The sequence below is a fragment of the Chiloscyllium punctatum genome, chromosome 42, assembly GCF_047496795.1.
Source record: "Chiloscyllium punctatum isolate Juve2018m chromosome 42, sChiPun1.3, whole genome shotgun sequence".
Taxonomy (NCBI): domain Eukaryota; kingdom Metazoa; phylum Chordata; class Chondrichthyes; order Orectolobiformes; family Hemiscylliidae; genus Chiloscyllium; species Chiloscyllium punctatum.
This window is the reverse complement of record NC_092780.1, coordinates 48,669,167-48,694,965: the sequence shown is the minus strand read 5'-3', so window position 1 is coordinate 48,694,965 and position 25,799 is coordinate 48,669,167. Positions and strand designations below refer to the sequence as shown.

The following is a 25,799-nucleotide window of genomic DNA, read 5'->3' as shown; positions in this document are numbered from 1 at the left end:
ATGAAGTCTGTAGCCTGCTGACTGCCATCCAGTTACCGCAGGAGATACCAATCCTTAAGTGTAAAGCCCACACTAAAGGCAACTCCTTGGAGACCCAGGGCAATGCCCTGGCTAACCAGGCAGCCAAACATGTGGTGGCCCATACCCCACACAAACCCCTAACAGGGGCATTGCAAACAACAGTTCATGAATTGCAAGAGTTAAAAACTATGCAACAGCAATGCTCTTGAAGAGAAGTGGATGTGGGTTGAGCCAAGATTGACGTTATGTGAAGATGGGATTTGGAGACAGAGGGAAACGAATAAACCAGTAGCACCACAAGCACTGCCGCCCTTTTCTGGTTCAACAAGTTCATCCTGGGGCCACCAAGGACCCCTGCAGATGACAGCCAGGTTCCAGAGAAGTTGGTGGGGAAGGGGATTTAAAAGACTCGAGCAGTCAGTGTTAGATAGATGCATAATTTGTTAAAAGAATAATGCTGGGCCCACCCCCATGATGGCCCAATTGAGACTCCTGGCCTCTGCAGGCCCCTTCCAACACCTGCAGGTGTCAGGGATACTCAGAGGTCCTAGTTATAATGGACAAATTCTTGAGGTGGATGGAGGTTTCTTCTTCAAGTATGGCCACTGTTAACCACACTGTATACCTCGATAGAGTGTCCCTCATAGTATTGACTCAGACCAAGGTACCCATGTCAAGGTACCTGCTCCCTGTATATGACGGAGGGTACTAATTGAGAGAGTGCCAGTGGACCAAAGCACTCTCCTCCACGTCGGACTTATAGCAATGATCTGAAAATAGTGGAAGAGGTCCCTACTGGATAACCCATATTTATGACTCAGCTGATCAAAAGACATCATGACCTTCCAAATAGTCTCCCAAACAGGAGACTCCCCTAGTCAGTGCAGTATGTCAGGAAGTCTGCAGGCTACTAGGTATTAAGTGGGATCGACACTGTCCAAATCACCTCAGTCTTCAGGGCAGGTTGGGCATGCCAATAAAACTCTTAAACAGAGACTCGCAAAGTCCCACCAAGAAGGCCTACCTTGGCCGCAAGCTCTACCCATGGCCTTATGCAGTATATGGGAAACTCCCAATAGGATTATGACCTCAGTCCCTTTGAAGTCATCACAGGACAGCCTATGTTCTTACCCAGTACCATCGAATTATATACTGCTGACTGCCACCTGTTAAGTGACTTGTTGCTCCAATATTGTCAAGATCTAACCACAGATGGGAGCTCTGCTTCTCACCAGGTGACAGCAGCCTGGGGAAGTCCCCCAGACGGAAGACACAACCTAGTTCCTGGTATCTGGGTCTGAATTAAGAAAGTGCATAAAGCACCTTTGGGCATTAAGTGGGAAGGTCCATACCAAGTTCTGCTGACAACATAATCCGCTGTTGAAATCCACTGCAAGAAAGCTTAGATTCAAGTGTCCCAAGTAAAACTAACTACTCACAACATTGAAACATGACGTCATCTGTGAGAAGAGGAAAAAGTGAGGACTGCAGATGCTGGAGATCAGAGCTGAAAATGTGTTGCTGGAAAAGCGCAGCAGGTCAGGCAGCATCCAAGGAATAGGAGAATCGATGTTTCGGGCATAAGGGCTTATGCCCGAAATGTCGATTCTCCTGTTCCTTGGCTGTCATCTGTGAGAAGTCTGTTACTCGTGTTTTTGTATTGTTTCTATTTGCAACGTACCGAAACAAGACTTGGGTGTAAACACTGTCCTTTACCTCTCACATACTTACGCCTCTCAGAATAATGTGTCTGGTTGTTGGGTATGTACTGATTTCCAACCCACTCCAAAGGGGGACTCCCATTATGACAGCTCCCCTTCAATGCCTCTGAATTGACAGAGTGGGTACTAAAACAGAACGGTTTGCTGGTGCCCAGGAATTGGGACGGTTCACAGACTGAAGCTGACTGCTATATGATTAACACTGACCAGCTACTGCAAGAGTGGCAGTCTGCAGGGTACCCCCCCCCTTTCGGCCTTCCACAAACGTTACCAGCCAGACTATCACACTACCCCCTCCACCTCTCTTTTGTTACACTGACCAAACTTTTGTATGAAGGAAGGAGCAGAGCCCTTGTCTGCCTCACCAGAACTGCAGTTCAGGAAAACAGGACACCCATGGGAGTCAGCAGATGCTCCCAATATTATAATGTCTCTATTATTCCCCCTCCTGGGAAAAATTTCCCAATCCTTTCTGACTGAGGGACTCTCCTCACACGTGGGTCCAATAGCCTTCTTACTTTTCACAAAGACAACCATGAAGGCATTTTTCAATAAAATTAGTTCCCTGAACTTATTACCCATTTCACCCCTTTTAATGGTGATGCTTTCCTTCATCGTACAGAGTACTGAGTACAAGAGTTGGCAGGTCATGTTACAGTTGTATAAGACTTTGGTTCGGTCACATTTGGAATACAGTGTACAGTTCTGGTCACCACATTACCAAAAGGATGTGGATGTTTTGGAGAGGGTGCAGAGGAGGTTTACGAGGACTTTACCTGGTATGGAGGGTGCTAGCTATGAAGGGAGGATGAGTAGATTAGGATTTTCATTAGAAAGACAGAAGTTGATGAGGGATCTGATTGAGGTCTACAAAATCATGAGAGGTATAAATAGGGTGGATAGCAAGAGGCTTTTTCCCCAGAGTGGGGGACTCAATCACCAGGGGTCACAAGTGAGAGGGAAAAGTTTAAGGGAATTCTTTATGCAGAGGGTGATGGATGCTTGGAACACGTTGTCAGCGGAAGTGGTAGAGGCAGGCAAGATAGTGTCTTATTTTTGTGTAACTTTTTTTATTGAAAGACATTTTTTTATTTACAAAATTATAAAATTACAAAAAATTATAAAATTACAAAAGAGACAGTATAACAATCTGATGGTACAACAACAATAACAATAAACTAACTACTACTCTACCTTACAAAACAAATCAAAAATACCAAAAGGAAAACAGCAATCTTCCCATACCACAACTGAATAAATAATTAGACATAATAAATTAAATTAGGTTGAATTGATCTAAGTTAACTTACACCACTCAGTGCCACCTGACCAAAGCTCCCATCATCAGGACCATCAGTTAACATACCCATATTTATTTAGGATTCTTCCTCTCAGAGTCCCCAACCCGCAAGATACAGTCTTCGTGGCTATACCAAAGCCCCTAATCAATATGGCTGACAAGTCTGTGTCTGTGTGATTCAAAAAGGGCCAGCATGTCTTATAAAAAAGTTCAGTTTTCTGGTGCACCATACCAGGAAGGAAGTCTAGGAGAACATCCTCCATCACTAATCTACGCCATCCCGAAAGCCCCGGGAGGTTGTCAGAGACCCAGCTTGTCAGAATGTACTTCCTTGCAGAACATGTAAGAATATTAAACAGTTTCTTCTCATGCTCATCTAGAGAAGGCAGATTTGGCGATCCCAGAAGGATGGATACTGGATTTGCCTTAACCTCAGTCTCCAAGATCTTCTCCAACACATTTGCTATGGCGCCCCAATATCTACTAATCTTATGGCACAACCACAAGCAATGTATGAGTGTACCAATGTCTGTTTTACATTTAGGGCACTTTGGAGATGCTCCTTTTTAAAATTTTGCAAGCCGCTCTGGGGCCAGATGGGCCCTGTGGAGAATCTTGCGTTGTGTTTTATTACAAATCAAAATCTTTTTCACATTCTCACAGCTATCCTCCCATACTTCTGATGACATTTCTGCTCCCAATTCTTGATTCCAGTTTCTGTGAAGCCTTTCAATACCTTCTGAGGCACCCGCTCCCTGTATATGACGGAGGATACTAATTGAGAGAGTGCCAGTGGACCAACGCACTCTCCTCTCCACATCAGACTTATAGCGATGAACCAATAGTGTAGTCCTTTTCTCTACAAAACCCTGATCTGAAAATAGCGGAAGAGGTCCCTACTGGATAACCCATATTTATGACTCAGCTGATCAAAAGACATCATGACCTTCCAAATAGTCTCCCAAACAGGAGACTCCCCTAGACTCCCATAACTTAAACCCTGGTATTCCAACTATAGGAGTGAGCCAGGAGGTCATATGTAAATTACCCTCGCTCTGTTGCATCATTCTCTACGTTTTGACTGTGTTAATGATGATCGGATTTTAACAATATTCCATAACAGTTCTCATCCTGTCCACAAATAGCAAATTAATAAGGGGACATTTTGCCTGGGAGGCCTCAATATCGAGCCATATTGACCTCGGATCCTGACAAGCCCAATCATTCACATAAGACAATAAAGAACTTATTTGATGTCTTTTCAAGTCTAGGAGGTCTACCCCCATCCTCCCCCACCCCCATTCCCTGTGGAAGCTGCAGCTTAGCAAACGCAATGAGAGGGAGTCTGTAATGCCAAATGAAAGATCCAAGCCAACCATTAAGTCTCCACAATGCTTGCCTAGGTAGCACCAGAAGGAGCATTCGCATGGGGTACAGTAGACAACGAAGAACATTCATTTTGATCAGAGCTATTCGACCCCACCAGGATATTGGTAGCACCTCCCAACGCTCATTGTTTTGTTTTATCTTTTGAGTAATTGTAGAAAATTAGCTTTGTACAGTTGGTGAAAGGCAGGGGTAATGAAAACACCGAAAAGGAAATCAAGATCCATCTTCAAGATCCCCCCACGGGCATGGCCTCCAATTCCGAAAAATTAATTTTATACCCCGAAAAAGAGCCAAATAAATTAATATTTTGTATTAAGTGAGGCACATACATTGTCAGGTTAGACAGAAAGAGGAGGACATTGTCTGCAAAGAGAGTGATTTTATACTCTCCTATTCCCACTTCTGGGGCAACTATTTTGGGATCCTTCAGAATAGTCTCCACCAGTGGTTTGATCATTAAAGTAAACAGCAGTGGTGAAAGGGGCACCCTTGTCGGCTGCCTCTACCAATACTAAAATGTCTGATTTTATGCCATTCATGTGAACAGTTGCCTTGGGATCGCTATACAACACTACCACCCACCTGGCGAAGACCCCCACCCCCACCCCCACCCCCACCCCCACCCCCACCCCCAAGACTAAACCATTCCAAGACATAAAAAAGTACAGCCATTCCACCCAATCAAATGCTTTTTCCACATTTAGGGAGACTACCAAGCCGGGGATTGATCTTTGCTGACACATTTGGATCATATTCAACATTCTTCTGATGTTGTTAGAGGAGCTGCAACCCTTCATGAAATCTGTCTGGTCCTCCTTTACAATAGAGGGCAATACCTTCTCCAGCCTCAAAACTAACGTTTCAGACAGAATTTTAAAATCCACAATTCCGAGTGAGATGGGTCTGTATGAGGTGCAGTCCTCAGGGCCTTGCCCTCTCTTAAGAATAAGGGAAATATTAGCTTCCCTGAGGGAGGGCGGGAAGCAGTTCCTGACTATATGAATGGTTATACGTGCCCAATATTGGCTCAGCCAACACGTTTATAAATTCCTTATAAAACTCACTTGAGAATCCATCCGGGCCAGGCGCTATGCCACTTTGGAGCTGCCTTGCCACCTCTTGTATTGCTTATGTTGTCAGAGGGACATTCATAAGGGAGGCTTGCTCCGAAGTTATACCTGGAAGATCCAAATTCTCAAAAAAGGACTCCATCCTCACCAACCCATCCTCACAGCCCTCTGACCGGTATATCTCGCATAAAATTTCCTAAATGCTGCGCTGATCTTTTTGGACTCAGGAGTAGGAGTGTCAGTACCCTCTCTAATGGACATGTGAGATTGAGGAGCGCTCTTCTTCCTGGCCAGGTATGCCAAGTATCTACCTGGCTTACCACCGTGCTCAAATAGTCTTTGCTTCAAGAAGGAGACCTCTCTCTTCACTGCCTGGGTGAGCACGGAGTTCAGAGCAGACTGCAGAACTATAATCTGCTGTAACATAGTCACAGGTGGTCTGTCTCTGCTGCCTTCAATTAGGCCTCAAGTATACACTGTTGCTCTTCCCTCTTATCAGCGAGTACGCGATAATTATACCCCTTAAGTAAGCCCTTGAGTAAGCAGCCTCCCAGAGCACTGATGGGTTACTGGATGTACCCGAATTAATATCCCAGAAGGTCTTAAACTCCCTTGTGAAATACTCAACGAACTTACAGTATTTCAAGAGAAAAGGATCCATGCACCAATGCTGCGTATTTGTCCCGTTACCCCTGATCTTAACCTCCAAATACGCTGTCGCATGGTCCAAAATGGCTATATTCCCAATCTTACAGGTTAGTACTGAACCCAAAAAAGTCAGCAGCAAAAAAAAATCAATCCTTGTGTGGCACTTGTGCGAGTTGAAGAAGAAATTAAAATCCCTTCCCTTAGGGTGAAGACATCTTCACATATCCACCAACCATTGCCACATAGGTCCACTTACTGTTTGAATTGTGGGGAGATGCCTGAAAGACCGTTTGGCATCTTATCCACCTTGGGATCCATAAGACGGTTGAAGTCTTGTGAGGTGCACTCCAAGGATCATCAGCCTGTAAAGTGCATCTGTTAAAAATTTGAGGGGGTGGGCAGGGCAGTAGACATTCAAAATGCTGCATTCCTCCTCATGTATTAGGGCTTTGAGGATCTTAATTGGGTCTATCAACTGGAATGGTAGCTTCTTCTGTATTAGTATAGCCACTCCTCTGCTTTTGGAATTAAAAGACAAGAAGAACACCCAGCCGGATCCTCCCTGCTGTAACTTTAGATGCTCCTTATCATCTAAGTCAGTTCCTTGTAGCAGAACAACATCAACCCTCTCTTTTCTGAGACTTGAGCACACTTTCTTTTAACCAGCAAGTGATCCCCCTTTATGTTCCAGGTGCACCATCTAAATGAACAACCAGCCATAACCATCTAAAGTGGCCTGTGGCCCCCAGAGAGGAAGAACCCTACTCATAATGCGCCGCGTGGAGACAAGAAAAGATTCATAAAATCTAAAAAAACAGCAGTACCAAACCAAAAATTCTTATAACTACTCCTAAAATAAACAAAAGACAAATAACTGGAGACTTTCCCCTTTGCCCACTCTCTAACAACTCCATGGCTCCTTCTGGCTGAAGCCGCACTCCAAACACAGGCAAAACAGAAACAAAGAAAACATGTATCTTAAACACATGGAAATTAAATGTGGGCACCTAACCCATCCCACCCATACAGGCACACAAAATAAACAACAGAGAGAACAAAGGAAACAATATTGTCCATAGTATTTGACCCAACCAGTCAATTTTGAAGTATCTAGGAAATCCTTTACCTTCTCTGCTGAATCAAAATTATGCACGGACCCTCCACTGCCGAAGCACAACCCTGCTGGGTACCTGACAGAATACTGAATGCTCATGTCTCTCAGCCTTTTTTTAAATTCATCATAAGATTTCCTCTTCCAAATCACAGGCCCAGAAAAGTCCTGGAAAAACATGATTTTCAACCCCTTGTAGATCAGGACCTGTGGATCTTTCCTGAGCATTCTGGAGGCTTCCATAACCATTTGTTTGTCTCTGTAACACTGAAATCGAGCTAGGACTGGGCGGGAGCGCTAGTCTGATCTGGGCCTGCGCACTGCGATCCGGTGAGCCCATACAATGTGCACCCAGCCTGATTTAGCTCCCAGTCCCAGGAGCTGTGGGAGCCATTGCTCCAGGAAGCTGACCAGCTGATCATCTTCTCATTCTGGCAATCCAATAATGCGGATATTCTTTCTCTGACCTCGATTCTCAAGGTCATCAACCTGCTCGATTAAGGCCCGGACCTGTTTCTCCAGGGCCTGAATCTGCCCCACCAAGCATTCTACCACGGTCTCTGATGCCACAGTTCACTGCTCTATCTCCTCCATGCACCGCCCGAGATGTTGGATCTCCTGCTCATACTTTTGTAGCATGGCTGAGATCGGTGCCAGTCTGGTCTGGGACTCCTCCAGTGCTGATTCAATCTTCTCTTGAAGTTATAATGCGCTTTTCCAGCAACACATTTTTCTGCTTTGACAGAATCAAAGGAAGCGTGGTGGAGGGCAGCAACTGAAGGTATTCGGGATGATTAAGGTGAATGGCTAAAATAGCACATGACAGCAAATATGATCGGGTTAACGTGGATGATCAGGTTAACGTGGATGATCAGATTAACGTGGATGATCAGATTAACGTGGGTGATCGGGTTAACGTGGATGACTCAAGGGGTGCATGATGGCAAATGCTGCCAGGCCTGTGAGAGTCATGTGAACTGAGTAAGACAGAGAGAGACTCTGTAAAGAAAATGTCTGTCTATCATAGTAAGGACAGATAACCATAAGAATATTGTATAAACAAGCTTCGGTTACAATGCTGCATAAAAAGTCATGTCTACTCGCAGTAAATGTAACTTAAGTTTGAAGATGTACAAGAAATGCTTTCAATAAAGGCAACTTTTAAGACTCCTGCTCGGTCTCTGTCTCGCTTCTGTTTGTCTGTTTTGGAAAGAACCCAACACTGGGACTACTTCATGCTGCGAGAGACAGAAAGCTCTCTTTATCATGTACTCAATAAATAAGTAGGGCCAATCATTCATGGTAACTAAGTCAAATTAATTTATTGCATAAGATTTGAGCCATTGTTTAGTGGGTAACACAATCAACTAATAGAAGATCAAGGGTTCAATTCCCATTCCAGAGGTTTGAACACATATCCAGACTTACAATTCAGAGTGAGGGGGCTATGCTATATTTCAAATGAAATCATATTTTGTTGCCTTCGATGATAGTCACATGTCAGAGACCTTGCCTTAAATGTGTCTGGACTCCATCGTCTGTCTATCCTGGTTCATTAAGTCTCTAAACAACATCTGACAAGCATCCGAGGAGCAGGAGAGTCAATGTGTCAAGCATAAGCTCTTCATCAGGAATGGTTGTGGGGGGGGGGGGGGGTGGTTGCCTAAGGGGTCTGAGAGATAAATGGGAAGGGGGGTGGGACTGGGGAGGAAGGTAGCTGGGAATGCAATAGGTAGATGAAGGTGGGGGTGAAGGTGATAGGTCAGAGAGGAGGGTGGAGTGGATAGGTTGGAAGGAAGATGGACAGGTACGATAGTTCAAGAATGCAGTACTGAGTTGGAAGGTTGGGTTGGGGATAAGATGGGGGAAAGGGGAAAATGGGGAAACTGGTGAAATCCACATTGATTCCATATGGTTGGAGAGTCTCAAGGTGAAAGGTGGAACTGGGCAGTGTGGGATTCCTGGACTATGAGGTTGGAAGCTGTTGGGGGGAGATCCCCAAAGGTGATAAGGTTGTGGATGGTGTGGGAGATGATGGTTTGGTGATGGGAGGTGAGGTCGTGGCCAAGGGGACAGTAGGAGGAGGTGTCCGTGAATTGGCACCTGGCTTCAGCGGTGTAGATGTCGGTGCACCAAGCTACCACTGTGTTCCTCCTAGTCTGCTGCTTTGGTGGTGAGGTTGGAGTCATCTAGTGTCCATTGCTCTCGATATGGTCTTCTCTACATTGGGAAGACAGGACGCCAACTTGCAGAATGTTTCAGCGGAGCCCACCACTCTGTGGCCCAAACACTTTATCTCTTCCTCCCACTCCGCCAAAGACATGCAGGTCCTGGGCCTCTCGGATTTACCTCTCAGTCCCCTTGGGCCATTCCTGGATCAGTGCTGGGACCACTACTTTTCATCATTTACATAAATGATTCGGATGTGAACATGAGAGGTATAGCTAGTAAGTTTGCAGATGACACCAAATTGGAGGTGTAATGGACAGCAAACATTACCACAGATTACAATGGGATCTTGATCAGATGGGCCAATGGGCTGAGAAGTGGCAGATGGAGTTTAATTCAGATAAAAGTGAGGTGCTGCATTTTGGGAAAGCAAATCTGAGCAGGACTTATAGGTAAGGTCCTAGGGAGTGTTGCTGCACAAAGAGACCTTGGAGTGAAGTTTCATAGCTTCTTGAAAGTGGAATTGCAGGTAGATAGGATAGTGAAGAAGGCGTTTGGTATGCTTTCCTTTATTGGTCAGAGTACTGAGTGTGTTGCAGCAGTACAGGACATTGGTTAGGCCACTTTTGGAATATTGTGTACAATTCTGGTCTCCTTCCTATCAGAACGATGTTATGAAACTTGAAAGGGTTCAGAAAAGATTTACAAGGATGTTGCCAAGATTGGAGGGTTTGAGCTAGAGGGAGAAGTTGAATAGGCTAGGGCTGTTTTCCCTGGAGCGTCAAAGGCTGAGGGGTGACCTCATAGAGGTTTATAAAATCACGAGGGGCATGGATAGGGTATATAGACAAAGTCTTTTCCTTGGGGTGGGGAGTCCAGAACTAGAGGGCATAGGTTTAGGGTGAGAGGGAAAAGATATAAAAGAGACTTAAGGAGCAACTTTTTCACACAGAGGTTGGTGCATATTTGGCATGTGCTGCCAGAGGAGGTGGTGGAGGCTGGTACAATTGCAACATTTAAAAGGCATTTGGATGGGTATATGAATAGAAAGGGTTTGGAGGGATATGGGTCAGGTGCTGAAAAGTGGGACTAGATTGGGTTGGGATATCTGGTCGGCACGGACGGGTTGGAACGAAGGGTCTGTTTCCGTGCTGTACATCTCTATGACTCTATGATGAAGAGCTTATGCTCAAAACATCGATTCTCCTGCTTGTTCGGATGTTGCCTGACCGGCTGTGCTTTTCCAGCCTTCGACTCTGACAAGTTAACAGAAAGCCACCCTTACGACTAGATGACCTCGCCTCACCCTGATCATAGATGTGCCATTTGCTGGTTAGGAATCCTTGTTGACACATTATGATTAGCTTCTAAACTCCTGGGTTAAGCAAGAGAACATTCAGCCAGAGAACCTGCAAACTGTCTAAAGCTATGTGTGTGAATAAGATTGAACTTTGTTATAAGACTCCTTCAGGCTCTTCACATGCTAACGCTCACTGTGAAGATAGTGGCCACTGTACTTAAACAGTACCCAGCTTTCAGCACAGTCTGCAGGATTGTAGTCGGGGTCAGGAAGAACACAGAACATTACTGATCATTTGCCTGGAATCAAAATCCCTTCAGCTGTTTTGTGTAAGCTGAAAATGTGAGGATTTAACTGTCATTTTATTTTCATCACTGAGATGCTGCTTCCTGTCAAATATTATAAGGAACTTTTGATCATTATCATCCATATAGTTTACTATAAGTGTTTATTGGCACAAAATTTGATTTCAATCGAATTTACGTATTGCATCACAATGAGGGGATGAGAGGACGATGCTATGCAATCTCTATGTAAATTTTGTGTTTTACATGTAAAACTTAAACCAATTCTCAGCTCTTCCTCAAATAATTGAGCCCTGACATTGTCGGAGGATGGCCTGTCCTTCTCCCTGTAACAGGTCAAATATAGACAAGAGAATTGAAACTCAAGTAAATCTCAGAAACAAGAATGTGAAAGCAAACTAATTACTGCAAAAGAAGAAAAATACTTCCATTTAGAGTGCCTTGCCCATCCTCAGGATGTCCCATCTTGCTTTGAATCCAATGATTTTTGAAGTATTCACCGGTGTAGGAAATGCTGCAGCCAGTTCGCATGCACATCACTTGTGGCAAGCTGTAAGTAATGTGAAGAAAGCTCAATGAATACTTAACCATTTATAATTTATAACAAATTATAACATATATAAATGGTTTAACCTTATACATTTGAGGGCAGTAGTATTTGGTAGAGATATTGCTGGCCTAATAATTTAGAGGCCAATGGTAGCTATGAAATTTAATTCATACAAATAAATCTGAAACTACATAAAAACATTTTGCTCAATAATATCCTTTATGGAAGGAAATATCCCCTGGTCCAGCCAACATGGGACTGCAAACTGACAGAAATATGATTGACTCTTTATTGTCTTCTTGAATGCCCGAACAAGCCATTCAGTCGCATCAAACCACCACAAATACTAAAAGGAATAGAACAGTAATGACCAACAGCAAACCCAGTCCTATTAACCCTGGACATTCCTTACTAACAGATCCAGTCTGATGAATTTAATCAGGTTTTTTGAAAAGTTGACTGAACATATTGATGTGGGTAATGTTGTTTACATGGACCTTAGTATGACGTTTGACAAGGTCCCACGTGGACAGCTGTCTCAAAAGATAAGGGCTCATGCCATCCAAGGTTAGTTGTCATCCAAGGTTAGTTGTCATCCAAGGTTAGTTGGCATCCAAGACTAGGTGGCAAACTGGATCCAAAACTGGCTTACAAATAAGGGGTAAAGAGTGAGGCTGGAGGGTTGATTTTGTGATTGGAAGCCTGACCAGCAATGTACCACGAGGATCGGTGCTGGGACCCTTGCTGTTTGTATGTAATTAATGATTTGGATGTGAATGTAGAAGGTACGATTAGTGAGTTTGCAGATGACACAAAAATTGGCGATATTGATATTGAGGAGGATGGCCTCAGGCTACAGTCTGATATTGATCAGCTGGTAAATTGAGAAGAGCAATGGCAGATGAAATTTGATCTTCATAAGTGTGAGGCAATACACTTTGGAAGGTCTAATAAAGGAAGGATATACATAATGAATCCCAATGGTCCCTAGAGAGAACTGAGGAGCAAAGGGATTTTGGTATACAAGTTCACAGTTCCTCGAAACTGTGAGCACAGGTAGACAGTGTGATGAAGAAGGCATAGAGGCTGCTTGCTTTCATTAACCAGGATGTAGAATATAGGAGCAAAGAAGATTCATTACAACTATATAAAACATTGGTCAGGTCACAGGTAGAATGCTGTGCGTAGTTCTGGTCATCACATAATTGGGTGCAATTGCACTGGAGATGATCACAGGAGACTTACCAGAATGTTGCCTAAGATGAAAAGTCTCAGTTATGAGGAGACACTGGAAAGGCTAGGTTTGTTTTCCTTGGGGCAGCGGAGGCTGAGGAGGTATCTGATTGATGTAAACAAAATTATAAGAGTTGTAGGCAGAGTAAATCATAAGAATAGTTTTCTCATGACAGATGTGTCTAAGACCAGGGGGCACAAGTTTAAGCTGAAGGAGTAAGTGGTTTTGAGGAGGTCTGAGGAAAATTGTTTTCACCCAGAGGGTGATAGAAATCTGCACCAAGCTGCCTGAGAGGGTAGGTACTCTTGAAACATTTAAGAAGTGTCTGGATGAGTACTTAAAACATCAGAGTATAGTACGCTTTCGATCAAGTGCAGTTAAATGGAATTAATCTAGTTTGGTGTTTGTTGCTTGTGTTTATGACGCTATGAATTCCTGTGACTCTGGAACATCTGGGGCTTGCGACCTGTTAAGCCACACACCATCCATCCTGTCTTGGCACTACATTATTGTTCCTTCATTGTTGCTGGGTCAACCTCCTGGAACTCCCCAAGAGTACTATCAGCAAATGGACAGGATTCAAAGAAGTGGAATAGATGACTCATTTTCAAGATGGCACTCTGTGACAAGTGGAGTATGGTAAAAATTAGTGCTGGAGCTTCGGTCATTTAAACCTATGCTAATGAATTAGAAGACGAAACAAGGAATTCTAGGTTTTGTTAGCAATGCAAAGCAAGGTAGAAGGGTATGCTATGAGGAAGACATGGTTTTGAAAGAGATATATATAGGCAAAGTAAGTGGCAGATGAAGTATAACGTGGTATGGGCAAAGTTATTTACTTAGGTGGTACAAAGACAAAAAGAGGATACTTTTCAAATATGTGAAACTTGTAAATGTTGGTATTTAGAGGGACATGGGTGTGCACATACAACAATCAGAATGTTAGCAATCAGGTAAAGCACGCAAATAGGATGGTAAAAGAAATGTCGGCATTTATTCCAAGGTGATTGGAATACAGGAATAAATAAGTCTTGCTACAATTATACGGCATTGGAGAGATTACATTTGGAACACTGCAGTTTTAGTCTCCATATTAAAGGCAGAATATGCTTATGTTGGAGATAAAACAGTATGGTTCATTAGACTCGTCTCTTGAATATGTAAGCTGTCCTATGATGAGAGGCTGACTGAATCAGACTGTCTGGGATTTAGAAGAAATATCTCATTGAAACATCCAAGATTAGAAAAGGACTTGATCTATTAGACGTAGCAATAGTTTCATCAGGTCAGGGAATCTAAAACACTATAGCAATTTTCTCAGAATAAGGGAAAACCATTTAGGACTGCAATGAATGAAAATTACTTCACTCAAACAACTGTGAATCTTTGGGAGTCTCTACCCCAGATACTCTTTTGTTGAATATATTTAAAATTGGGAAAGAAGGATTTTTAACAACTCAGACAAACAAGGGATATGCAGAGCAGGTGGAAATATACAGTTGATGTCCAAATTCAGCCATGAGTTGGTGCAGCCGGTTTGATGGGGCTGTAATCACTCCTCTTAGTTCCACAATGATCAATCCTTCGTAGCCTATTTCTTATCTACAAGTTGCCCCCCAATGACATCAACTGAAATCACAATGTAACTGTCCTACTTTTCAACCCTGTCCTTCTAGAAATAAAGGGAATGGTTCTTTTGCTTTTTTAAAAGATAATTTTGCTAATTTGTGGCAAACATTTGGTATATTTGTTCCTCAAACCCACTTAGATTCATATCTTTCAAGTAATGAATGATGGGAAATTCTAATCTGTGGGAAAATTCTCCCAATTTGACATAAACCTTAAAATAATAAGGAGGAGTTTGCAGGGTTGGTAGGATTAGACATACTGTTATCATTTTTTGGTGTCTATTTCAAAGCTAGATGGTCAGTCTAGTTTTATTCCTTTTTGACTTTTCTGTAACAATTTGGTACAACTGAGTGTCATCCTCTGCCATTTCAGAATCAGTCACATCACTGAGGGTCCACCACATCTATCCCATTTAGCAGATTTCCTTCTCTAAAGGGTATGTTAAAGTCAATTGGGCTTTTACAAAATTTGTCAACGCTTTTCATTCCAAACATATTAAATTTAGCATCGAGTGTGGTGCTGGAAAAGCACAGCAGGTCAGGCAGCACCCAAGGAGCAAGAGAATCGACATTCCGGCATAAGCCCTTCATCAGGAATGAGGCTGGTGGGCTGGAGAGGGGAGGGGGGAAGGTAGCTGAGAAGGCAATAGGTAGATGAAGGTGGGGGAGACGGTGATAGGTCGGAGAGGAGGGTGGAGTTGGATAATGGGAAGGACGATGAACAGGTCAGGAGGTCAGTGCTGAGTTGGAGGCTTGGCACTGGGATAATGTGGGGGGAGGGGAAATGAGGAAAGTGGTGAAATCATCCCAATGTGTTCAATAGTGCAGCTTCTTTCTGTTCTAGAACTGCTGACAGCGGTGCATAAAAAATTGCCTCTCTTTCCCACACCAGCCCTTTAGCCTTATTAATTTCCCTGATATGTTTGCTCCAACATCAGTCTATGAGTCTCGCAATAATCCAGAGGTGATTATCTTTCAGCTCCTGCTTTCTAATTTAGAGCACAAATCCTGGTAATCTTTCAGCAGGACTTCCACCCTGTTCCTACTAGGACCTGTGGCCCTTCCTTCTCAACTTGTCTTAAATCCCCACAATCCAGGTCCCTATCTCCTATACCTCCCCTTTCCAGATCCTGGGTTTTCTGTGACTGTGTTTTGGATAAAACTGTCCAGAAACCCCTCCACTTTCCCTATGTCAAAGTCAGATAGTGCCAGTAGCCTGTATCTGTGCAGGCTAGAACTGTTTCCAACTCCGAGTGCCATCTCACCGGGTGCATATTCCCTGTTTGGTTCCATCCTTCAACATGCTCCCCACTGAAAGGGACCCCACCACCAGGACCCCCCCAGTTTGGGAGATGTTGTATTGGGACAGCTTTGCTTGTTTTGTCTGGGACCAGTGTCTGTGAGAACCATATATTTGTAGAAACGATCGGTGTCTATTTTTAGTTGTAGATAATAGTGGATCAGACCCAAACTCTTTAGTGCTGCCTTCAGGGGCAGGGACAGAAATCACCATGCTGGAATTGCTTCAGGCCTCCAACCTGAGTTGAGTGGCCACACCCGACCTAAAAGCAATGGGCGCTGATGTATCTCCATGCCCCACGATCTGCCTGCCACATTGCGTTATGAATAACGATGGACAATGACAGAACTAACAAGAAGAGCTGTTAGGAGAGGTGGTAGAAGCAGATATGATAGCAACGTTCAGGAGACATTTAGACAACCACATGAATAGATAGGGAATAGATGGATATTGACTATGTGCAGGCAGATTGGATTTGAATGGCATCATGGTCGACACAGACATGGTGAGCCAATGGGCTTGTTCCTGTGCTACTCTGTTGTATGTTTCAAGACAATGTTCCAAAAACCTTCCCATTTAGAATGGTGGTCAAGCCCAGCAGATGAGAGCAAAAGATAGGCTGAAGAATGTGCTGTCGTCGTCGTCAGCCAGAAGTGCTGAGTGGACAATTCATCTTAGCGTCCTCTGAGATCCCCAATATTACAAATGTCATTTGTCAGTCATTTTAAGTTACTCCATGTGAAGTGAAGAAACATTGTAATTGACTGGATGCTGCAAAGGTTATGGATCTTACAACAACCTGATTATATTACTAAAGAGAACGTGAGGATTGCAGATACTGGAGATCAGAATTGATACATGTGGTGCTGGAATTGCACAGCAGGTTGGACAGCATCCGAGCAGTGGGCGAATCGGCGTAAGCCCATCATTAAGATTTTTTTTGGTAGAAGAGAGAAAGGAGGTTGTGATAAATAGGAGAGGAAGGTGGGACTGCTCCAGACTTGTGAAGACTGGTCAAGCTGTGCCAAAACAGCTACAATACTATCTGACAAGGAGAAAAATTGCCCAGTATTTTCTAACCACACAAAAAAAAAGCATTAATTGAATCTTGCAATTGTCATCCCAGCAATTTTCTTGCTTGTCTTCAACAAAGTGATTGAAATTGATGGTTTTTCTGTACTTACCCAACACTAACCTGTTCATCAATGTTGAGTTTGGTTGCTTGGGCCACCTCATTACAGATTTGCACAAAAACACCGAAAAACAAATTGAATTCCAGAAATAAGTGGTGAGTGGAATATCCAGTAAAATTGAAGTCATTTGGAACTAGAAAAATCTCTCTGCTGGTTGGAGTCATAGCTGGCACAAAGGAGGGTGATTATGCTTCTTGGCCATTAGAGTTCAGCCCGGTGAAAGTGCTGTAGGGTTTCTCCGGAGTAGTGTTCTAGCCTCTTCAGTCACTGTCATCTCTCCTCAAAAGCCAGAAATTGGCTGTTTTAGAATTAGAATTCCTACAGTGTGTAAACAGACCCTTTGCCCCAACAAGTCCACACCAACCCTCGGAAGAGTATCCCACCCAAACCCATTCCTCAAAATTTACCCCTGAGTAATGCACTTATCCTACACATCCATGAACACTATAGCATGGTCAATTCACCTAATCTGCACATCTTTGGGTTGCGGGATGAAACTTGTGCGCCTGGAGGAAACCCACGCAGATACGGGGAGAATGTGCAAACTCCACAGACAGTCACCCAAGGCTGGAATTGAACCCGGGTCCCGTGGTGCTGCGTGGCAGTACTGCTCACCACTGACCCACCAAGCTGCCCATTTTGCACTGTTCAAAACCATTCACCTCAGACGCTGAAGCATTCTGCGTCGGTTTATATTCAGGTTTGGGTGATAGGTGGCAGCTAACGTTTGTGTCACTTGTATGATTGGCAATGACCCATTTCCATTTTGTCCAGAAACCTAACCAGACTGGCCATATAGAGGCAACGGGCACAAGTGCAGGGAATTGTGCTGTCAATTCTTCTCTAGTTCCCAAAGCCAGTCCACCATCTACGGTCAGGAATATGATGGAATACTTTCCAACGGAGAATGGTTGGGAGAGAGTGCTTCAGCTGATGACCAACCCAATGGATTGAGAAGGGCAAGGCCTGGGTGGAGTGGAGGGTGTCATGATTTGAGTCCCCATATACAGTTTGGGTGCAATGAGGACCATCTGACCCAGAAGATCCCAGTCACAGTTTGGGCTCTACACAAACTTCATGAGCTCTTTAGGCGGGAACATGATCACTCGCCCATTGTGGGTCTGAGGGTTAATGACAGTGGGGTCCAAGGGAGTTCTGTCTTTCGATTGGTCAATACGCCTGTCATTCAATACGGCCCGGTCACCGTTGTGCCCGCCTCCCCAAAGCTCCCGTCTGACTGGATATTTTCTTTTGTCAATCAAGCGGTGTTGGCCACTCGAATCCAACGTCCCAATGAATAACCGTCCGTTAATTACCAGTACAGCAACTGCGCCTGCGCCTCTTGTGTTCATTCTGACTGGTGAGCTCTCTGTCAATCAAGTTGCAGCCCGCGCTCGCTGGTTCAAAACTAACACAGCAACGGACAAAAAAAACCGCCTTTCAGATTCCCAGAATCCTTCATTCAGCACCACCGTCAATCAAGGACGGGGGGTCAGCTCCCGCCTCTCAACCTAGATTTGATTGGGCATCTTTCACATTTGTCACCCTGCATTTAATCATTCTAACCAATAAAGACCAAAGATCGACAGGTAGGCCCGCCCCCGCATAGGAACGGTCCTTCGAGCTGTCAATCGGGCGATCCCGGGCTGTGATTGGTGAAGGTGGCTGTCAGTTATCGGCCGGTTTCCGTTGTGACTTTGAGCGGTTTATTGTTGTTGGGGGATCAGGGCCCGGCGCAGCGCGTTGGCGGCGGGGACTGAGTCTCTGAGCAAGCGAGGCCGGGCCGCGCTGGGCTGGGCTCCGAGGGCACGGCCTGACATCGCCATCCCAAGATGAGCATGCACGGCAAGAGGAAGGAGATTTATAAGTACGAGGCGCCATGGACCGTGTACGCCATGAACTGGAGCGTGCGGCCCGACAAGCGGTTCCGCCTGGCGCTCGGCTCCTTCGTCGAGGAGTACAACAACAAGGTGCAGATCGTGGGCCTGGACGAGGAGAGCTCCGAGTTCATCGCCCGCAACACATTCGACCACCCGTACCCCACCACCAAGATCATGTGGATCCCCGACACCAAGGGCGTCTACCCCGACCTGCTCGCCACCTCCGGGGACTATCTACGGGTCTGGAGGGTGAGGAGAGGCCGCGGATGAGGCCTGCCTCTGGGGGGGGGGGGGGGGGGGGTCAGGGAAGTGCATGGGTTTCGGGAGAAGAGGGGATCAGAGGGGGCAGTTGGAGTGAGGGAGGTGGGGAACGGGGGGGGGAGAGCAGTGGGGGGGGGGAAGAGAGTGGGGGGGGAATGAGGGGGGGAAGGGAATGGGGGGAGAGTGAGGGGGGGAGGGAATGGGGGGAGAGTGAGGGGGGGAGGGAACGGGGGGGAATGAGGGGGGGAAGGGAATGGGGGGAGAGTGAGGGGGGGAGGGAACGGGGGGGAATGAGGGGGGGAAGGGAGTGGGGGGGGAATGAGGGGGGGAAGGGAATGGGGGGAGAGTGAGGGGGGGAGGGAACGGGGGGGAATGAGGGGGGGAAGGGAGTGGGGGGGGAATGAGGGGGGGAAGGGAATGGGGGGAGAGTGAGGGGGGGAGGGAACGGGGGGGAATGAGGGGGGGAGGGAACGGGGGGGAATGAGGGGGGAGGGAACGGGGGGGAATGAGGGGGGGAGGGAACGGGGGGGAATGAGGGGGGAGGGAACGGGGGGGGATGAGGGGGGAGGGAACGGGGGGGAATGAGGGGGGAGGGAACGGGGGGAATGAGGGGGGGAAGGGAACGGGGGGAATGAGGGGGGAGGGAATGGGGGGGAATGAGGGGGGGAAGGGAATGGGGGGAGAGTGGGGGGGGAATGAGGGGGTGAAGGGAATGGGGGGAGAGTGGGGGGGGAATGAGGGGGTGAAGGGAATGGGGGGAGAGTGGGGGGGGGAGGGAGCGTGCGGGAGGGTATGAGGGGGGAAGAGGGAACGAAGGGGGGAGCAGGAATGAAGGGGGCGGGAACAAAGGGGGAGAGCAAGGGGGGGTGATTGCGGGGGAGGGGGGGAGGGAATGAGGTGGGAGGGAGCGTGGGGATGGGGGGAGGGAACGGGGGTGGGGGGGTTAGGAGGGAATGTAGGGGGGGGAGAGTATTATGCATTGATTTATCCGAAAGGAGGAGCGAGCGGGGGGGGGGGGGGGGGGGGGGGGTGGGGGAGAGGGAATGAGGAGGGAAAGAGAGAGGGGACGAGGGGGGAGGGAATGAGGAGGGGGGGGGTATGAGGAGGGGAGACCGGGGGGGAGGGTACGAGGTGGGGGGGGAGCGCAGGGGAGGGAACGAGGTGGGGGGGAGCGCGGTGGGGGAGAGCGGAGGGGGGTGGGTGGGAGGAGGGACCGAGGAGGGGGGAGGGGAGTGAGCGGGAGGGGGGAGCGCGGGGGAGGGAATGAGGGGAGTGAGCGGGAGGGGGGAGCGCGGGGGAGGGAATGAGGGGAGTGAGCGGGAGGGGGGAGCGCGGGGGAGGGAATGAGGGGAGTGAGCGGGAGGAGGGAGCGCGGGGGAGGGAATGAGGGGAGTGAGCGGGAGGAGGGGACGAGGGGGAGAGCGGAGGGGGGGTGAGCGGGAGGAGGGGACGAGGGGGAGAGCGGAGGGGGGGTGAGCGGGAGAATGGGGGGGGAACGAGGAGGGAGAGCGGGGGGTAGGGGGAGGGAGCGTGGGGGTGTGGGGAGGGAACGGGGGTGGGGGGGGCAGGAGGGAATGTAGGGGGGAGAGTATTATGCATTGATTTATCCGAAAGTGAAACCAGTCGAGGGAGTAAAGGAGGAGGGAGCGAGGGGGGTGGGCGGGAGGGGGGAGCGCGGGGGAGGGAATGAGGGGAGTGAGCGGGAGGAGGGGGAGCAAGGGGGAGGGGGAGAGCGGAGGGGGGGTGAGCGGGAGAGTGGGGGGGGGGGAGGGATCGTGGGGGTGTGGGGAGGGAACGGGGGTGAGGGGGGGGGGGGGGGGGTAGGAGGGAATGTAGGGGGGGAGAGTATTATGCATTGATTTATCCGAAAGTGAAACCAGTAGAGGGAGTAAAGGCACAAGGGGCTTTCAGGTCATGACAACTTGCTGTTAGTGTGGAGAACATTAATGTGTGTTCTGGACAATTATGTTTGTGGATTTTTAAAGGATTGTTTTATAAGAGTGTAATCACATGTGCCAGTTTCCTAAAACTAAAGTAGCAAAGTTTGACTGATACTGAGAAACATTACCTGTGCTCATCCAGTCAGTCCTTGGTATTCTTGTAGCCTCAATCTTCTTCAACTAAGGAAGAGACAGCGGTCAGGGTTCCCCATCAGCTGTTCCAGACTGCTCTTCGTATCATATACTGTAAATTGCTTGTGTTTGGAAATCAGCTAAGGTTATGATGTCCAGATAGGAAAACAATCTTCTTGATCTGGGTTTATGCATAAAAGTTGGCCATTTTCTGTAGAATCACATCCCAGCTTAGAATGAACAATGTCAGATGAGGAGACTTGAGATATGGCTTGAGAGGAATTCCCCTCTGCCACTGTTTGGAAGAAATTTAGCTGATCATTGCAATGACCAAAGAGCTAAAAGAAATACGTCCATCCTTGTGGTCTGAATTTTGACAGAAATTGCTTTCCATGTCTATATTTTTCCACCTCTAATATTAATGTCGAACTATCTGTTTTGTCTGTCTTGCATGTGAATGAATGTGCGAAAGTTTAAACAGGTACTGATTATCTCTGACATGCGCAGAGATACAGTGAAAATTGTTGTTTTGCGTGCTATACAGACAGATCATACCATATAAAGTGCATCAGGGTAGCGGAATGCAGTAAAGAATAGTGTTACAGCCATGGCAGAGGTTCAGAGAGTATGATCGGAATGAAAATTGAGCGGTCTGTTCAAAAATCTGATAACAGTAGGGAAGAAGCTGTTCTTGAATCTATTCATATCAGTATTAATACTTAGATATCTTCTGTCTGATGGAAGACAGTATAACTGGGCTGGGAGGGGTCTTTGATGTTGGCTGCTTTCCCAAGACAGCGGAAGGTCTAGACGGAGTCAGAAGATGGAAGGCTGGGTTGTGTGATGGATTGGACTGTGTTCAAGACTCCACATAGTTTCACATGGTCTTGGCGGGGGGTGGTGGGTGGAGAGCAGTTGCCATAGTACGCTGTGGTGCATCCAGGCAGGATGCTTTATCTGGTGCATCTCTAAAAATTTGTAAGAGTCCTCTTGGAGATGTTGAATTCCCATAGTCTACTGAGGAAGCAGAAACATTGTTGTGCTTTCTTGATTATTGAGTCGACATGGGTGATCCAAGGCAGATTGTTGGTTATCGTCACTCCCAAAAACCTAACGCTGTTCATAATCTCCACCTCAGCACTAATGATGCAGATGGAAGCATACACTGTACTCCATTGCCTGAAGTCAATGACCAGCTGCTGCTTTTGTTGACGTTAGTGGAGAGATTATTGTCTTTCCATCATGCCGCTAAGCATGCAATGTCTTTCCTGTATTCTATCTTGTCGATGTTTGAGATTTGACCTACAACAGTGATGTCGTTGGCAAACTTAGAAATTGAGTTGGGATGGAATTTGGCCACGCAGTTGAGTGTAAACGGCATATGGGTAGGGTGTTGAGTACATGAGCACTGATGTTGAGGATTGTGGTGGAGGAGCTGTTGTTGTCTAATCTTGAATAACTAATGTAACGATGAAACCTCATGTAAATTACTTTTGTCTTAAGTAACTGTCAGATAAATTATCTTTGTGGTTTAGTTGGATATTTACATGTTTGTGATAGCTTTTGGAAGGTGGGGCTTGTGCATCAGCGTGCACTTCTCATTGAAACATGTCAGCTCTATATTGGTCAATCACAGCAACCTTTCAGTCCAGCTAAAGTTTCTCCTAAAGTGCAATCTCTCATTTTTTTTCTGACAAGAATTACTGAGTAGTGATTGAGAGCAGCATCCCTTGCTGAATGATCTTTCTTTCCTCCTTTATGCCCTAAATCTTTGAGGCCCTCTCAACATTGATGCATCCTTACACTAGGAACCATTTCGTTTAGTTTAAGTGTACCTTGCTTTGTATTTACTGACTAACCATTGGGGAGTAAATAACTTCTGTTTCTCAAATGTGATTGCAGGTGTGTTGTTGATATGTCTCTAACTGTGCCTCACTCTCTCGAAATACTGGGAGTTGTAAATTGTAGTCTGTTGGGAATTGCGTTTTTAGGTAATGATAGTGAAGTATGGTAACAAGATTTAAAAGATTAAGTGGCTGAAATTAATGTCTGGGCAGTGTATGGAGTGCATTAAATGGCTTCAGTGCACTTGATTTTTGAAATCATCCATTTTATTTGTGATGAAGTACTTGGAGTTCTTACATCGGGATTGCCTCTTATTGAATAGCTTTTCCCAGGCCAGGTTTGTTTGAGGGATTCAAATTTAGATGATGTCTCAGTGGGGCCCCTGGGGGAAGGAGGATTAACATGAACTGTGGCCATCAAAATAATGGGTAGACTCAAGGCAGGGAAATTTACTCAATGCTTTTCTCATTTTCTATATGTTCCAGGTGAGCGATACAGAAACCAGGCTAGAATGCTTACTAAATAACAACAAGAACTCTGACTTCTGTGCACCTCTGACCTCATTTGACTGGAATGAAGTGGACCCAAATCTCTTGGGTAAGGAAGAGCTGCAGACTCTGCACCGCCACCTGTGTTTCTGAACATTCGTGCTGTGTAATTAACTTCGTGAACTTTAGCCCCCTCCTGTGAAATCCCAGACCCAAGCATTATTTATTTGTAATGATGCCAAGTACTATTAGAAGAGGGGTGAATTGCCCGTGGGAGTTCTGTGGTTTTGAGGGTGTAGAACCCCTTACAAAGCTTTTCACTGTGCCTGTGTACGCGTGACAATTCAATTCAATTCAACATTTTCTAGCTTTTTAAAATTCTTTGCACTGCAAAAGAAACTAAATTTGTGAACTTTAAAGATTGAAAGGGATGCATTAAAAGTGGATTTGTTTTACATTTTGTGATTTTTTTTAAAATGTGAACCATAAGGGACTGTTTCTTACTGTCCAGTTTGTTACACTGTTTTTAAACTTTTGTTCCATGCATTTCTCAGTGATCACCAAATTATTAGGGGCGGTTTTATATATTGTTCCTCTATCAAAGGAGTAGAGTAGGCCACTCAACCCATTGAAGAACCTACTCCACATTCAAAGAGATCGTGGCTGATCTGATTTTAACCACTACTCTATCTTCCTTCTCTCCTCCCCCAGCCACAGATAATTTTTCATTCCCAGTTTACCCTGCCTTAATATTTAAAGATTCTGCATCCATTGCCTTCTGGGGAAATTTCAAAGTTGTTTTTCCATCAGTCTGAAGTGGGTGACAGTTCAGTTTTAAATTGTGACACCTTATTCCACATTGGCTTTGTCAGGTTCAGTGGAACCTGTAATCGGAGGAAACCTGAACTCCTCCACTTTGAGTTGTATATGAACTTGTATCTACTGTAATAGTGTCTACCCAAGCCAACAAAAGAAACTAGAACATTTTGGTTGAAGTATGAATTCATATAATAGGACAATTTCCTTAATGCTGTTCATTACTTAACTATGGGGAAACCGATAAATTGCTGTCCACCTCCAAAATAAAAGAAGGAAATTTATCCCCAGGCAGTTACAATGACATTTTGGCTTGCCATAGGCTGGTGAACTTCAGGCAGTTAGCCAGTTGAGATGGGGGAGCAAGCAAATATAATGATTTTAATATAGAATGGCACAGAATTAAGGTAAGACGGGCAGAAGGATTAGAACAGATGTGACGAAAACCTTTATCCCTGAGAGGATGGTGGCAATCTGGAACTCTATCTATCAGCTTGGTGGTAGCAGAAACCCTTTTAACATTTAGTAGTATTTAGATGTGCACTTGTGATGCCAGAAAATGGGACTAGAGTACTTGTGTGGTTGTTTGACTCTAATGCGTAGAAGGGCCTTTTTCTGTACTGTAGATCTCTGATGTTCCGGCACAGCAAGAGACTATGCACTTTTGGTTGTCCCTTTTAAAGGTACTTCTCTCACCACTGAGTAAAATGTTAAATTGAGTCAGAAATTTGGATTGAGTTATATCCTCTATCAATGTTGATTCTGCTCCTGCTTCAGCCCAAGAAGTGGAATCCTGTTCTCTGCATCCACCATATAAAAGCCGTACATAATTTTAAGCATCTCTGTTTCTTCCTAGTCAAGCTCCTGTAAAATCTTCTATTTGTTCTATTAATGATCAACACTTTTTGCACTTTGTCTGCTTCCACATTGCTTTTCTAATATGAAGAACTGGACACTAAGTACTCTGGTCTAACTAACATTCTGTAGCAGACTTTGCTTTGAAGTGTCAGCTATAGGTGAATGGTAGCACTTTTGCCTTAATTAGAGCTTTCAGGTTGATCAAGGTTTGCGTAAAGATTTGTAGCTCGGGTGCTGGTTGTCGTGGTTATGTTCATCGAGCTGGGAAGTTGTTTTGCAGATGTTTCATCCCCTATCTAGGTGATATCTTCAGCCTCCTGTGAAGCGCTGCTGTACTGTCTCTTCTGGAATTTATTTGGTTCCGTTCCTGCTGCTTCCGGTTGCCGGTTCCAGTTGTTAGTTGTAGTGGCTGGTATATTGAGTCCAGGTCTGTTTGTTGATAGAGCCAGAGGATGAGTGCCAAGCTTCTAGGAATTCTTTAGTTCTGTTTGGCTTGTCCTCTGATTGTTGTGTTGTCCCTGTCATCTGTGTGTATGACTATGAGGGACAGGTGGTAGTGGCATTGAGTGGCTAGTAGGTGTTTGTGGATGTGGATTGTTAGTTGTCTGCCTGTTTGCCCTATATAGTGTTTCTTACAGTC

The 25,799-nt window shown here is 45.7% G+C and overlaps 1 protein-coding gene across 1 annotated transcript in view; it reads left to right on the top strand.

The window, feature by feature from the left end:
- The first annotated feature begins 18,640 nt into the window (after positions 1-18,640).
- Positions 18,641-25,799, top strand: part of dcaf7 (ddb1 and cul4 associated factor 7) — a 54,754-nt gene continuing 47,595 nt past the window's right edge. Inside the window, exons 1-2 of the mRNA XM_072561926.1 lie at positions 18,641-19,068; positions 23,483-23,594. Of these exons, the coding sequence (XP_072418027.1) occupies positions 18,772-19,068; positions 23,483-23,594 (409 nt within the window). The 5' untranslated portion in view covers positions 18,641-18,771. The remainder of the gene's footprint in view (positions 19,069-23,482; positions 23,595-25,799) is intronic.